At 40.5% G+C, this 15660-nt stretch overlaps 1 protein-coding gene across 1 annotated transcript; it reads left to right on the top strand.

The window, feature by feature from the left end:
• Window positions 1-9851: 9851 nt before the first annotated feature.
• LOC130935230 (uncharacterized) lies at window positions 9852-11594 on the top strand. Its single transcript, XM_057864868.1, has 2 exons — window positions 9852-10808; window positions 10914-11594. Exons 1-2 carry the CDS (start codon window positions 9852-9854, stop codon window positions 11592-11594), a joined length of 1638 nt encoding a protein of 545 aa, XP_057720851.1.
• Window positions 11595-15660: the final 4066 nt, after the last annotated feature.

The following is a 15660-nucleotide window of genomic DNA, read 5'->3' as shown; positions in this document are numbered from 1 at the left end:
AATAAGAGAGAGTAATAAGTAGTATTAAGCAAATTTCCTATTACTATGTTACTATAAGCTAAGCTTCTTTCTTTGGTAGTAGTTGTTGAGTTTCTAAGACAAGAAAAAAAATAATAATAATAATTAAATAAAGAAAAATATATAAAAAGATTAGAACTTGGAGTGGAGTGGAGTGGAGTGAGAGAAGAGTTTGTTACTAACCTTTTTTTTTTTTTTTTTGACAGAAGAGTTTGTTACTAACTTACTACCTTTGATTTGATATTAATGATGAGTTGGAGATGAACGAGGCCAACTTGCCTTATATTTTTGGATGAGAAAAGAAAACCATGCATGGAAGCAAAGGTTAAAAGGGAGATGACACCACGTGTACCCTCTACTGATGACTCTTGATCCAACGGCATAAGGTTTGTACACGTCAGCATGTGCCTAGAACCTAATAAAACTAACTCCCCTATTTTTTCTTTCGAAGTTCAAACTATTCCTGCTTTGTCTTGCTATCAAGGAAGGAAATGCCAATGCCAAATTGCCCATGTCTTGCACACACACACACACACACACACACACTCACTTCCAAGTTCCAAGTGAAGTAAAACTGTGAAAGAGTTCCACTCTCTGGCCGTTATTCTCATGTACTTTCTGTCAGTGTGGGACTACAAAAATAAAAAGTAAAAAAAAAAAATCCAAGTGGGTCATTGCTCTCTATTCCGTTTGCTTGCTTCATAGCCCAATCAGAGCCTCTTGCTATGCCCAAATGTTTTTTGAACTAGTCCAATTGGCCGCGCGTTGCGCGGTAATAACTATTAAAAAAACGGAGATTATCCATCAACTAAATCAAATAACATGAATAGATTAATCAGTTAATAGTCAAATTTATTCTCGAAAGATTATTTATTTTTTAAATTAGTTTTCAAATAAATTTTTAGTCAATTAGTCTTTAAAAGATAAAACATAAGTTAAATTAGTCATTCGATTAGTTAGATAATGTCATGTCACGTTAGGTGCCACGTGGTAGGTTGATGCCATATGTCACAAGATGATTGGTTGATGTGTCAATTCAGTGACACCTAGCACGCCACATGTCACTTAACATATAAAAAAATTATTTATAATCAAAATCAAAATAGTCTCTAAAAATTCAGACATAAGTCATTTTTATCTCTAAAATTTTAAAAGTTAATCAAATTAGTCTTTATATAAATTTTTTTTATTTTTTCATAATATTAAATTTAAAATATTTTTTAATAGCAATAATTTTAATATTATTTTTTAGACCTTAATAAACAAAAATTTTTTACACAAAATAATAAAAATAATTAAATTATTATAAAATTATTTTGTCATTTGCATTTTAAAATTTTACATTTTTAAATTGTAATCTTTTATAAAGTTATCTTATGACGGTGTAAACACCATTCATAAGATACATATGGCAAAGCGAGTTAAACACGGGAATCATTTATAATGGACGGCGGAGATTTTCATACTTGAACGTATAGAGACAGTCAAATATAATGAGTACCTCGAAAATGATATATTTCGCCTTGTTTTCTAGATCTTCTGCGGTCCATGCAGCAAACCATGGCTCTGGCTCATGATAGTTATCAAGCTGACCGTGTTTCAACCACTGAAAATATAGTATCTAGACAGAAAAAGGGGATAAGTTATGCCCTACAACATAAATGACATGCTCATTTTACTAATAGTCATTGAATGCATCTTACCAGCATGACGAACATACAGCCCTTGCATGTTTTGTTCCTTTGAGCTTATACTTCTCAACTGCCACGTCCAACCATTTTAGAGCTTGCAACGGCCAGTTGAATCTTTTGGGATCAGAAACATCCAAGACAGGGTAAATATGCCATGGCGAAATAACCTGCTGTGTTGTAGTGCACAGGAACTTTTTTAGTACCATTAGTATAAAATATCTCCTAAACTCCATCCTGTCTGATTTCGTTGCCACAGGACAGCTGTATATCAAATTCCGGAGTTCAGTTGTTGTCCGTCTATGGAACCTCTTTTTGATGGCCACGTTGGCCAAATTTTCGACGTCCAGGGATGGAAATGGATCGCCTACAACATGTCCGTGCGTCAGTCCAAAATAAACTATATATACATAATAATATTTGCACAAACATGCCCATGACACACTAATTAATTCGAAAAATGGAACTTACCACAAGACGGAATGTCGAAAACTTGCCCGATTACCTCGGCATTGAGGCGGATGTTGCCAACGTCGACTATCAAGGTTCTTGTCTCAACATCGTACGATTCAGCCAGATGAACTATGATGGCATGCTTCACAGCCCAATCCAGAACAAGCCTCAAGAATCCGAACCCAATTTCATCTATCTCTACAAGCTTCTCAACCGTGTTGTTTTTAGTGAGCTAGCTCATCATGTCATGAATGTAGCTGGGCGAGCACTGCGACTCTAATAATTTTTATCAATAACAATAGTAGCTGTAAGTCACAAATAATATCATGTGAAAATACACGTTGATAACAATAAATACCATTTTACCCTTTTTTTCATTTTGATTGGCTTTTCAGCAACACAAAGTGGTTTTTTTATAATCTGTAAATAATTACTTTTGGGTAAATATTCACACAAGCTAAAATTGCGACATTATCACATTCAAACTAGATAACAACATATAATAATTCAGATAAATTCAAACACCTCTACAACACACTTATTTACACATGTAAATTCCTACTTTTTATTTTAAATCTTTCTCTTTTAATCCGTTCAATAAATAAATAATTGCATTGTGTATAACATATATATATATATATATATATATATATATATATATATATATATATATATATCACTAAATTAAATAAACTATATACAAGTAGATCGTTCAAAACCAAGAAATAATGCCGTTTTTAAAACCCACACACTTCACTAAATCGAATGGAAATCTAAACTTTTCGGCTAGTAAATAGTTTTAAATTTTCTCATAAAAAAAGGGACAAAGGCAAGAATTATATTTATTATTTAACATCAGTTTAATATAGTACATGCTACTAATGTTAAAGTTTAGTGTTTAATTTGTTTTAGTATCTTACCAATGTTGATTATGTTATAACATCCACATACATATTAAAAGCAATATATGTTTATCATGATCAGAAATATATACACAAAAATCTATAGAAAAAAGGGCCCTGTTTCACAGTGTCTAGTTAAATTAACATATTGCGCATGTGTAGTTGAAATTGCGACATAATCACATTCAAATTAAATAACAAAATACAACAATTCAGATAAATTCAAACAACTTTCCAATACACATATTTGGACAAGTAAATACACAAAAATCGGTCAAGAATCATCCACATACATATTAAAAGCAATATACGCCTATATTCACCACAATCGAACCCAATTTTATTTCGAGAAAAAAATCAATACACTGAAAACTCTGTTTTCACGTATTTTTGGCCAATTCAAAAAAAAAGAAAGTAACAAATAATATTTGTGAAAACCCAATTTAAATCCTAAATCAAACCTCTAGCTGTAATTAGAGGCAACATCCTATAAAATGTTAGGTATACACCATATAAATGGGTCATTATATGTGTAACCATATATTTGAAATCTACTATAAAAATTTATTCCACTTCATTATCAAAGTGATTAATTATTTCGCTAAAAGAATATGTAAATTATACTCCTAAAAATCTACTATAATCAACCCTTTCCATTAAGAAAAAAACCTACAACAACATGGCACTTTCACACTACGTTGTTGTTACTGCTACTTTCCTGCCAATACATTAACTAAGAAACACCTAATATTAGAGAAAACCCAATTTAGAAAAAACATCCAATAATTCGTTCAGTATACACTATATGGGTGTGTCACTACATGGTATGATACAAAATCAAGTAACATCCATTAGTTTCATACCAAAATCAAACAACACCAATGGTTAAATACTAACTGATTAGTACTGTTAGGCGAGGCTTCAAGGCACGAGCAGGAGAAGTACAATGATGCGTTCTTCAAAGCAGAGTAGGGACGCTTTAATGGCGCTGCGACAACGACATGTAGAAGCAGCGGCGCATTGTGGGTGAGAATCAGACCCTCCTGATTGTTCGCACGTGGGCGGCACAACGACGCTGCAGCAGTCTGGACCGAACCTCTGACGAACGTGGCTGGTTGCACGTGGACGGGATGGAGGCGTTGCGGCATTTTGGGGTGAGCTTCCGAGGCTGGTTGTTGCCCGCACGTGGATGGATGGAGGCGCTGCGGCGGTTAACGGCAAACCTGGTTGTGAGGCACTGCCGTGGATAGTTTTTGAATGCTGCTGAGGTGAAACAGTGAAAAAAAGAGGAGAGGGGTTTAGCTAGGGTTAATTTTGTTCACCTGGAGGAGTTGGTAAGAGTTGGCTGAACCCTCTCTTAATTCTCTAATAAAATTGTATAATTAATTGTATTTTTAATTTATAATTTTGGTTATATTATAAAACAAGATGAAGATTTAGCTTTGTCAATAAAAGACAAAAAGATTGAACATAGTAAAAATTCTTTCACTATGACTATGGAGGAAGAGTAGTATATTTTGAAAGCATTTATATTTCTTAATTAATTTATATTCTTAAAAATTAAAATTGAAGTTGAAGTACTTTCTTTTTGTTTTTATTTATGCATATTATAGACTTTGATATAATTGTTATTGGAATTTTTCGTTAATTGATTTAGAACTAGAAGTTATTGATATATAATTAATAATTGTCATTAGAGTTTTTATTGAAGTTTTTCTTTCTCTTAGATTTACTAATTTAGAATGTAAAGTTCTTTTTTTCATGCCATTACCATCATTTTTTAGTTATAACTTATGAATTTGATAATAATAATAATTAAAAAAAATAGAAAAAAATTTTGGTTTGAAATGACTTATAAAACAATAGACTAACATAATACGAATACAAATCTTTTTCAAAGTAGTCCATATATATTGTGAGCTAGTCTAGTTTGGTCCGTTAATATTATTTAGCCCGTTGTAGTCTAGACTAAATAGACCGAGATGTCTGTACACCCACCTATACATATAAGCAAGATAATAAGAATGTAATTGTTAATATATTGTCCAGGAGGTATTCCTTAATCACTATCCTTACTTTTAAGTTGTTAGATTTTAAGTGTATAAATGATTTGTATGCAACTGATTCTGATTTTGTTTCTATATATGCTGCTTGTGAGAATTGTGCAAATAACAAATTCTATAAACATGATGTTTCTTTTAGAGGTCATAAAATTTGTGTACCTACGTGCTCATCAGAGAATTGGTTGTTAATAAATTACATAGTGATGGTCTAATGAATCATTTTGGAATTCAAAAGACATTAAATATTTTAACTGAGCCTTTTTTTTGCCTCATGTGCGTAAAGATGTTGAAAGAATGTATTCTAGATGTGTTACATGTAAGTAAACTAAATCTAAATCCTTACCACATGGGTTATATACTCTTTTTTCTGTTTTTACTCATTGTTGAATTGATATTTCTATGAATTTTGTGCTGAAATTACTTAAGACTATGAGAAGTAGAGATAGAATCTTTGTTGTTGTGGATAGGTTTAGCAAAATGATACATTTTATTGTATGTCATAAAATTGATGATGCTACACACATTGTTAATTATTCTTTTAAGAAGTTGTTCGTTTGCATGGTATTCCTAGGTCCACTGTATCTGACTGTGATGCTAAGTTTCTTAGTAAGTTTTAGAGGATCTTATGGGATAAGTTAAGAACTAAGCTATTGTATTTTATTACTTATCATTTAGAAGTTGATGGACAAATTGAGGTGGTTAATAAGACATTAAGAATATTTTGCGTGTTATGATAGGTAAGAATTTAAAGACTCAGAAGAACTGTATGTCATTTATTGAGTTTGTTTATAATAGTTATATGTATTCTTCTAATGGTTATTCTCCTTTTGAAATTGTCTATAATTTTAACCATTTGACTATTTTAGATTTAATGCATCTACTTTTGAGCGATCTTATTACTTAAATGAAAAAAAAAAGGCCGAGAAGGTTAAAACAATACATAAGAAGGCTTGTGACATGATTGAAAGGAGGAACTAGTCTATAACTAAAAGGATAAACAAGGGTCGAAAGCATATAATCTTTGAACTAGGAGATTGGGTTTGGATTTATTTGAAAAATGAGAGGTTTCCTACTCAAAAAAAAAAAAAAAAAACTTGATGTTAGAGAAGATGGTCCATTCCAAGTACCAGAAAAATTAATGATATTACCTACAAGATTGATCTGTCAGGCGACTATAATATTTCAACTACTTTCAATGTTTTTGATATTTCTCTTTTTTGATATGGATTCAAATTCGAGAATGAATTTTTTTGAGTAATAAGAGAATGATACATATTCAAGAAGACAATTTGGACATCCAAACACAAAGGGACAAAATGAAGAGTTTATATTTTTTGAAGGTCTTATCACTAGAGCATGTGTAAAGAAGTTCAAGAAGAGTTTTAAAAATTTGACAATACCCATATATGAAGAAATACATCAATTGTTAGTCAAGAAAGAAAAGGCAATGTGCACTGGGTTAAGTTAAAACAACAAAAAATCCAAAAAAAAATTTCAAGTTCATTGGAAGCACAAGTCTAGCATTAATTTCGAATTTATTTGGTCTATATTTTAATTTGATTATTGTTAGATTTGTCAAAAGATTTGATTTAGTTTTGATTTGTTACTAGTATTTTTAAGAGTTTAAAATTTAAATCAAATATGATCTAATCTAATAAAATCAAATCTAATTTAAATTAGTTATTATATTTTTAGTAGTTTAAATTTAAATCAAATATAATTTGATAATATAAAAAGATCAAATTAGTAGAATTTATTTTGGAGTCATATCTTTCATTTAATTTCAGATTTTATAGTTTTATTTTAGGAAAATTTGACCCACATTAAGATTGATCTATTAAGAACTTATTTAAATATTTTTTGTAAAATAACTTGAACACTGTTGCTAAATATTTTGAATTTACTTTATGCATGTTTTCTTATGTATATACAAGTGAAATGAGTGATTTATTTTATTTGTTGTATAAAAAAATTAAATGATGAAATTATACCGTTTAAGATAATTTTTAGTACTATTTTTTTAAATTTTATTTATTTGATGTAGGTTGTAAAAGATAAATTCTTTAAGGTTTGTTAAAAAAATCCTTCCAATGACGGAAGTTGTTAACAATAGATTTTTTTTAGAGGTCTAATTACCCTTATTTTTTTGTTGTTTCCATTATATCTTTTGTTAATTGTTTTATTTCTTATCAATATGGTTGATAAATCAGTCATTTGCGAAGTGTTTGGTGAAGAAACAGAGACGAAAAAATTGAGATTGAGAAATAAAAAATAAAAAACAGAAATTGAAATAAATTTCAGTATTCTATTTAGTGTAAAGTGGGAGACATAAATTAAAATAAAAATGAAATTCTAATTTAATTTGCACAAAAGATAAAATTAAAATTAATTAATTGAAATGAAGGTGTTACGGCCTGGCCCAAAATCCGCACGGATCGACCCGACCCAAGCAACATCCGACCCGGACACGTGCCCTCCATCCGACCCGGGCGCGCGTCCTGTACGGCTCACACGCGGCTACAGGACAGCGTCCTTGGGAATATGGGTCTGTCCTCCCGTGGGGCCCACCACTGACATGTATATAAGGGGAAGATTGGCTCTTCCCCCGAGGTACGTCACATCCTTTCACCCCATTATTCTACCCGCCTGCACATTGCTGACTTGAGCGTCGGAGTGTCTTTGCAGGTGGCACCCCCCCTCATCATCTTTCCATGACCAAGTGCCCCAGTGCTCGGCTGCTCAACCTACCCGCAACCAGTGCGACCCAGGCCAAGGCGTCCTCGCACCCTCATTTGCATTCCCGACCTGTCCGGAACCCGACTACCGAACATTGGCGCCATCTGTGAGGAGCTGATTCAAATATCATGTTCCGCAACGTTTTCGACGCACTAGGGCTAAAGGATGCCGACCTGACGACTCACCAGCACGGGGTTATCGGGCTAGGCGACCACTTCATCAAACCGGACGGAGTCATTTCCCTACCAATCTCGGTGGGGCAGATCCAAGGCCGAAGATCGGCGATGGCCGAGTTCGTAATTCTCCGAGATTCCACAGCCTACAACATCATCTTGGGGAGAAAAACGATCAATAATTTTGAAGCCATAATCAACACCAAGCTACTAGTTATGAAGTTCGTCACCGATGATGGATCCATAGGGACCGTAAGAGGAGACCTCGAGACGGCGGTCGCTTGTGACAACGCCAGCCTTTCCCTCAGGAAGAAGTCCAGGGAAGCATCCGGCGTGTTCCTAGCCGACCTTGATGCCAGAGTAGAGGACAAGCCGAGGCCAGAACCAGAAGGGGACCTCGAGAAGTTTAGAATCGGTGACGAAGAGGAAAAGTTTACATTCGTTAACAAGAACCTCCCACGTGAGCTGAAGGAGCCTTTGATTGAAATGATAAGGGCCAACAGGGACTTGTTCGCCTGGACACCAGCCGACATACCAGGCATAGATCCAAAAATCATCTCACATCACTTAGCCGTCAAAGCGGAAGCGCGCCCAGTGGCTCAACGAAGAAGAAAGATGTCGGCGGAAAGAGCAGAGGAGGTAGCCAAGCAAACGGCCGGCCTCCTAGAAGCAGGCTTCATACGTGAAGTGGATTACTCGACATGGCTCTCGAATGTGGTATTGGTGAGAAAGCACAACGGCAGGTGGAGAATGTGCGTGGACTACTCAGACCTTAACAAAGCATGCCCCAAAGATTGCTTCCCCCTTCCCAATATAGATGCACTCGTCGACGCCGCGGCGGGATACCAGTATCTGAGTTTCATGGACGCCTACTCCGGTTACAATCAGATACCGATGCACCGTCCCAACGAAGACAAGACGGCGTTTATAACGCCAGGAGGGACTTTTTGCTATAAGGTGATGCCGTTCGGCTTGAAAAATGCGGGGGCAACATATCAAAGGCTGATGAACAGAATATTCCACGACCTCATAGGGAAAACGGTTGAAGTTTACGTGGACGACATCCTAGCAAAAACAACACGACCTGACGACCTCCTGAACGACCTGGCAAGTGTGTTTGCGTCTCTCCGTCAACACGGTATGAGGCTGAACCCCCTCAAGTGCGCCTTTGCCATGGAGGCCGGCAAGTTCCTGGGATTCATGATAACTCAGAAAGGGGTAGAAGCTAACCCGGAGAAATGCCAGGCAATACTCCAGATGAAGAGCCCTGGTTGCATCAAGGACGTCCAGAGGTTGGCAGGACGGTTAACCTCACTATCTCGATTTCTCGGGGCTTCGGCGACAAAGGCCCTGCCATTTTTCAACCTCATGAAGAAAGGGATGGCGTTTGAGTGGACACCCGCATGTGAAGAAGCCTTTCAACACTTCAAGGAAATCCTGGCGGCACCTCCCGTTCTCGGGAAGCCAAAGGACGGGGAACCACTATACCTATACCTCGCTATAACAAGCGAAGCCCTGGCCGCAGTTCTGGTACGGGAGGACGGGAAAGCTCAACAGCCAGTCTATTTCATAAGCAGGGCCCTGCAAGGGGCAGAATTAAGATATAGTAAGCTGGAGAAGCTAGCCTTAGCACTCCTAACTTCCTCGAGAAGGTTAAAACAGTACTTCCAAAGTCACCAAGTTGTCGTCAGAACGGACCAAGGGATCCGGCAAATTCTCCAAAAACCCGATCTGGCGGGAAGAATGATGATTTGATCCATCGAACTCTCCCAATATGACATACGGTACGAGCCCCGGCAAGCCATCAAGGCGCAAGCCATGGCGGATTTTTTAGTTGAAGTAACGGGAGACCCAGGCGAAGACGTGGGAACACGGTGGAAGCTCCATGTGGACGGAGCCTCCAACCAGACCTTCGGAGGTGCCGGAATCATCCTGGAAAGCCCGATTGGGGTCGTATACGAACAGTCGGTTAGGTTCGAGTTTCCCATCTCGAACAACCAAGCAGAATACGAAGCCCTCATAGGAGGCTTAGCCCTAGCGGCAGAGGTCGGCGCGAGAAGGCTGGATATATGCAGCGATTCCCAAGTCGTCACTTCCCAAGTAAACGGTAGCTACCAGGCCAAAGACCCCTTGCTACAAAAGTACTTGGAAAAGGTTAAAAGCTTGAGTCAAAAGTTCGAAGAGATCACGGTCCATCACGTACCCAGAGAAAGAAACACACGGGCAGACCTCTTATCAAAGTTGGCCAGCACAAAACCAGGGGAGGGGAACCGGTCTCTCATCCAAGGCATGACAAGAGAACCAGCAGTCACACTGCACGTAACAAGCCTAGGTCCTTCATGGCTAGACCCCATCATCAACTTCCTAGAACACGGCCAAGTCCCTGGTGATGAAAAGGATACGGCGAAGTTAAGGAGAGAAGCGGCCAAATACGCCGTCATCCAAGGACAGCTATTCAAGAAAGGGCTCAGCCAACCCCTACTGAAGTGCCTACACCCCGACCAGACGGACTACGTCCTCAGGGAAGTCCATGAGGGCTGCTGTGGGCACCACATCGAAGGCAAAGCCCTAGCAAGGAAATTAATCCGAGCTGGATACTACTGGCCGTCGATGATGGCAGATTCCAAAGAGTTTGTCAAAAAGTGTGTAAAGTGCCAACAGAACGCCAACTTTGCCAGGGCGCCGGCCTCAGAGTTAAGCTTGCTAACGACCTCCCGGCCATTCGCTCAGTGGGGAGTCGACCTCTTAGGACCCTTCCCGGTCGGCCCTGGGCAGGTCAAATATCTCATAGTGGCAATTGATTACTATACCAAATGGATAGAAGCCGAGCCACTGGCTAGCATATCCTCGGCCAATTGCAGGAAATTCATGTGGAGGCAGGTGATAACACGATTCGGGATACCGGAAGTCGTCATCTCGGACAACGGTACACAGTTTACTGACAAAAAGTTCACAGAATTTCTCAGCGGCCTGGGTATAAGGCAAAGGTTCTCTTCGGTAGAACACCCTCAGACGAACGGACAGGTAGAGTCCGCCAACAAGGTTATCCTTTCAGGGCTGAAAAAGAGGTTGGACAATAAAAAGGGCGCGTGGGCCGATGAACTAGCAACGGTTCTCTGGTCCTACCGGACAACCGAGCAATCCTCCACCAAGGAAACTCCTTTCCGACTAACGTACGGGGTGGATGCAGTAATACCCGTAGAGATCGGTGAACCGAGTCCGCGGTTGCTTTTGAAAGGAGTGGAGGAAACCGTGGAAAAGGACCTGATAGATGAAGCTCGGGCAATGGCCCATTTGACAGAAACGGCGCTGAAGCAAAGAATGGCTCTGCGCTACAACACCAAAGTGCTCAAAAGGGAGTTCGAGCCAAACGACCTCGTCTTAAGGCGAAATGATATCGGTCTGCCGACCCCCGGAGAGGGCAAGCTAGCGGCAAACTGGGAAGGCCCCTACAGAGTCAAAAAGATGATGGGAAAAGGGGCCTTTAAGTTAGAAAAACTTGATGGCAAGGAGGTCCCGAGGACATGGAACGCGGACAACCTTAGAAGATTCTACTCCTAGAGGACGGAACGACATGCCGGCTAATCTAGCTAAGTAGTTAATTTGTCGTTTGAACTTTATAATAGCTTTCAAGTCCTTTATGTGGTTACCGAATAAGATATACTTGTGCAAAACCCTATTTTATCTCCACTTTTCAGATAAACCATCTCGTCATAACTGACGACGACCTGCGACCCGGGACTGATCACCCCGGGAGATCACCAACTACTGTTGTAATAAATAACTACACGAAAGAACACGATCCGACGAATAAACGACAAACTACAAACCAAAACGGTTAGAAACAATAACGCGATCAGACGAATAAGAAAAAGTTTATCGCGATAACACGAGCAAGCGACCAAAAAAGGTCATTGTGCACAAGCCAAAATAAAAACGGCAAACATCAAATTGTCCACAAGCCAAAACGGCTAAAATCAAGATTATTTACAAGCCAAAACAAGACGGCTAAACAAGAACTTTAAAACGAAGGATTCATTTCTTGGGAACATCGACGACTTGGCCATCCTTAATGATTTTGCGAACGCCGATTGCCGATGTGTCGAACTCGGGAGCAATGACTTTGACCTGAGCCTTAAGAGCCTCTTCGGTCGCCAGGATCGCACCTTTCCCCTGCTTCAAGACATCTTTATACTTAGCTTTCCACGTCGCCAATTCGGCCTCCACGGCCTGCTTTTCCCTCTCCATTTCGGCCACCCGTTTCTGTGCCGCGCCGACCTGACTCTCCAAAGTCATCTCGCGCTCGACAAGACGAGAAACCGTGTCGCCGGACTCTTTCAACTTCTCTTCAGCCGTGGTGGCTTTCTTCTCGGCAGCAGTAGCCTTTTTCTCTGCGGCGTCAAGTTTCTCATTTGATTGGGTCAGCTGCTCCCGGAGAGTGTCAACTTCACTTTTTAATTCATTATTCGCTTTCCCAGCAGTTTCCAACCTCCTGCGGAGGGACTCCATCCCGGATAGCTCAAACTCCGCCTTCCGGGCTATCACGGCCCCGCGCAAGAGGGTACGGTACATCCACCTCGCTTGCCCGGCAAGGGAAGACTCCTGGAAGTGCTCCTCGGTACCGAGGATCAGCTGGGAATCAATAAAGTTCCCGGCGTCGAAGTTCCTCTCCATAACGGTAAGAGCCCCCTCGGGACTGGAGGACATCTTCCTCTTCCTCTTAAGCTTGGGGACCTCTTTCACCTCTTCATCATCGTCTGGATTAGGCACAGAGCCTCCAGTTTCAATCACCTCGCGGAAGGGGGAGGCGTGGACTGCTGTGCCGCCTTCAATCGCGGCACCCTGGGCCGAGGTGCCGATGTCGTCGGCAGCGGCCTTCTGCTCGGGAGCATCCTTGTCCTCCGGAGGAGCAGCAGACCCCTCAGGAGCGGGTTGCTCGTCACCCTCCTCGTCATCGCCTAAAAAGGTTTGAAACAAGTCGGGAAGACCCGTAACCGACGCAGACATATCCACTGCAGGAAAGCAAAGAAGGTCGGTTAATCGCCACACAATACCAATAAAAGGAAAAAAGGTAAAGGGCAGAGTAAAAAGCTTCTCACAAATATAATTACGGCCGGACTCCCGGTCACCCATGAGGAGGTGGGGATTTACTGGATTCTTCCCAAAAACCGCCATCAATACCTCGGCAATTTGCTTATCCACCTTCGACATACTCCTATAAGCTACCTTAATAAAACTATTGGACCCCGCCCCGAAACTCCAATAAGTCGGGATGAGCCGTACCCCCTCCAAAGACAACCAAAAGGGATGACGACCTTTGACAGGGCGGACCTTAAAATATTTGTCCTTGAACCCATGGTAAGAATCTTCAAACAACCCGAAAATCTTCCGACCCTGGGCAGACCGGAAGGACATGAACCCTTTTTTGTGTTTCCCCTCCTTGGAAGGGTTTGTGAGGGTGAAGAAGAAGAGGTAAACATCCACGGACACCGGCAGGTCGAGATATTCACAGACCATCTCGAAATAGCGGATCGAGGCCCAACTGTTCGGATGCAACTGCGACGGTGACACGGAAATTCGATTCAAAAGCGCCATTTGAAAGGCTGAAAACGGTATACGAACTCCGACTTGAGTGAACATGGCTTTGTAGAACCAGATCCAGTCGGCGACCTGGCGGGGTTGGAAGTTGATTTCGTACAATCGCTCGTGAGGAGCCGGGACGAAGACATCATAATTAGCCTCCTCGTCAGTCCCTCCACATAGGTACCCGGCTTGTCGGAACTCGGTGAGCTCCTCCTCGCCCATTTGATTGGGTGATTCCTTCACGTCGGAAACGACCCAGGCATACGGATCATACGCCGCGGGGTTAACGGAAGCCCGGGAGACCGTGCGAGCCATACCTACACGGGGGGATCATCCAGTTAGTCTAAGAGATCGGTAGATCGGTTGCTCGGTTCAAGCACACCACTTCTCCCCAACTAAGGACAAAACACTAGACGTGGACAGGGAAAAGCCTACCCTGGAATGGCTCCCCCCCTAACACGTATGACCGCCATTGGAAGGCCACACAATAGCAACAGAACCAGGCAACAAGCATACAAAAATAATGCATAAAAGGGGGAGTATGATTCGAAAGTTACCTAAATTGATGAAAAGAGGATGAAGTTGCGAGTCTGGAAAATGCAAGAAGGACGAACAGAGGCACCACAGCAACACCTTGAAACCTTGCAACAGGGAGGAAGAAAGGAAAAGGTAGGGAGTGTGGAAAAGTACAGAAGCGCCGAAACCGATCGTTTAAAAACTGCTTCCCCAAAGCGCGAAACACCTGGGGGCATAATAGTCTTTTCAAACGGGGTTTTTCCACCCCATTATGAGCATTTAATGCTCGGCGCAAGAAACGAAGCGATGAAACGGTTGCTTGAGCAACCAAGGGACACGCGCGTCGGGGGCATGTCCCTCCCACGAGCGGCCGACCAGACGAGTTGCGAGACGACGCGCCATTGGTAGCCCCCACGACTACCATTGGCGCGTGGGGGCACTGTTACGGCCTGGCCCAAAATCCGCACGGGTCGACCCGACCCAAGCAACACCCGACCCGGACACGTACCCTCCATCCGACCCGGGCGCGCGTCCTGTACGGCTCACACGCGGCTACAGGACAGCGTCCTTGGGAATATGGGCCTGTCCTCCCGTGGGGCCCACCACTGACATGTATATAAGGGGAAGATTGGCTCTTCCCCCGAGGTACGTCACATCCTTTCACCCCGTTATTCTACCCGCCTGCACATTGCTGACTTGAGCGTCGGAGTGTCTTTGCAGGTGGCACCCCCCCTCATCATCTTTCCACGACCAAGTGCCCCAGTGCTCGGCTGCTCAACCTACCCGCAACCAGTGCGACCCAGGCCAAGGCGTCCTCGCACCCTCATTTGCATTCCCGACCTGTCCGGAACCCGACTACCGAACAGAAGGTATTTTAGATATAAAATATTATTAAAGTTTTAGTTTCCATCTTTAAAAATTTTAGTCCTCTGTATTTCTACTTTTTTGAGATAATGAATATTGAAATTTTAGAGACAGAAATCAAAATTTTAATATCAACAAATATAATAATGGTCTCAGTTTTTTAGTCTTTATCTTAATACCTCAAAACAAACGCTTTTAAAATGATTAAAGTAGCACTTTCATTTTCTTTCGTAATAATAGCAAATAATAACAATTTCGTTATAATTTTAAGCACATATGTTATTTAACTACTTTCTGGCGGTTGAAAGTTGAAACCTTACAGTAGTTTTAATTTCCTTTCGAAAAGAATTCAGTAAAATAAAGTGAGTGAGTATCTTCACACAGATTTTAAAAAGATTATGCTGGATGAGTGGAAACTAAGGGTAAAGGGAAAAAAGGAAACCATAAACTTATAGATCATTATTACTTATTGAGATATCATATTCATTCTTATTTTGAATTTATAAGCAGAGTTAACGGATATTATTATTATTATTATTATTATTATTATTAGTATTATTATTATTATTATATGAAATACAAATACACGTAAATAAATTGCGATAAATATTGTTTTAATTTTTATTGTTCGAAGTAAAAATCAAAATCGTTATTAATATTTTTT

Source organism: Arachis stenosperma, chromosome 1, assembly GCF_014773155.1.
Source record: "Arachis stenosperma cultivar V10309 chromosome 1, arast.V10309.gnm1.PFL2, whole genome shotgun sequence".
NCBI lineage: Eukaryota > Viridiplantae > Streptophyta > Magnoliopsida > Fabales > Fabaceae > Arachis > Arachis stenosperma.
This window is presented reverse-complemented; position numbering and strand designations above follow the sequence as displayed.

Bases quoted from the DNA above. Each gene is read 5' to 3' on its own strand.
- LOC130935230 (XM_057864868.1), top strand. From the start codon at position 9,852: ATGGCGGATTTTTTAGTTGAAGTAACGGGAGACCCAGGCGAAGACGTG. The intron at 10,809-10,913 runs GTCAAATATCTC...ATGTGGAGGCAG, and splicing joins TCCCGGTCGGCCCTGGGCAG to GTGATAACACGATTCGGGAT.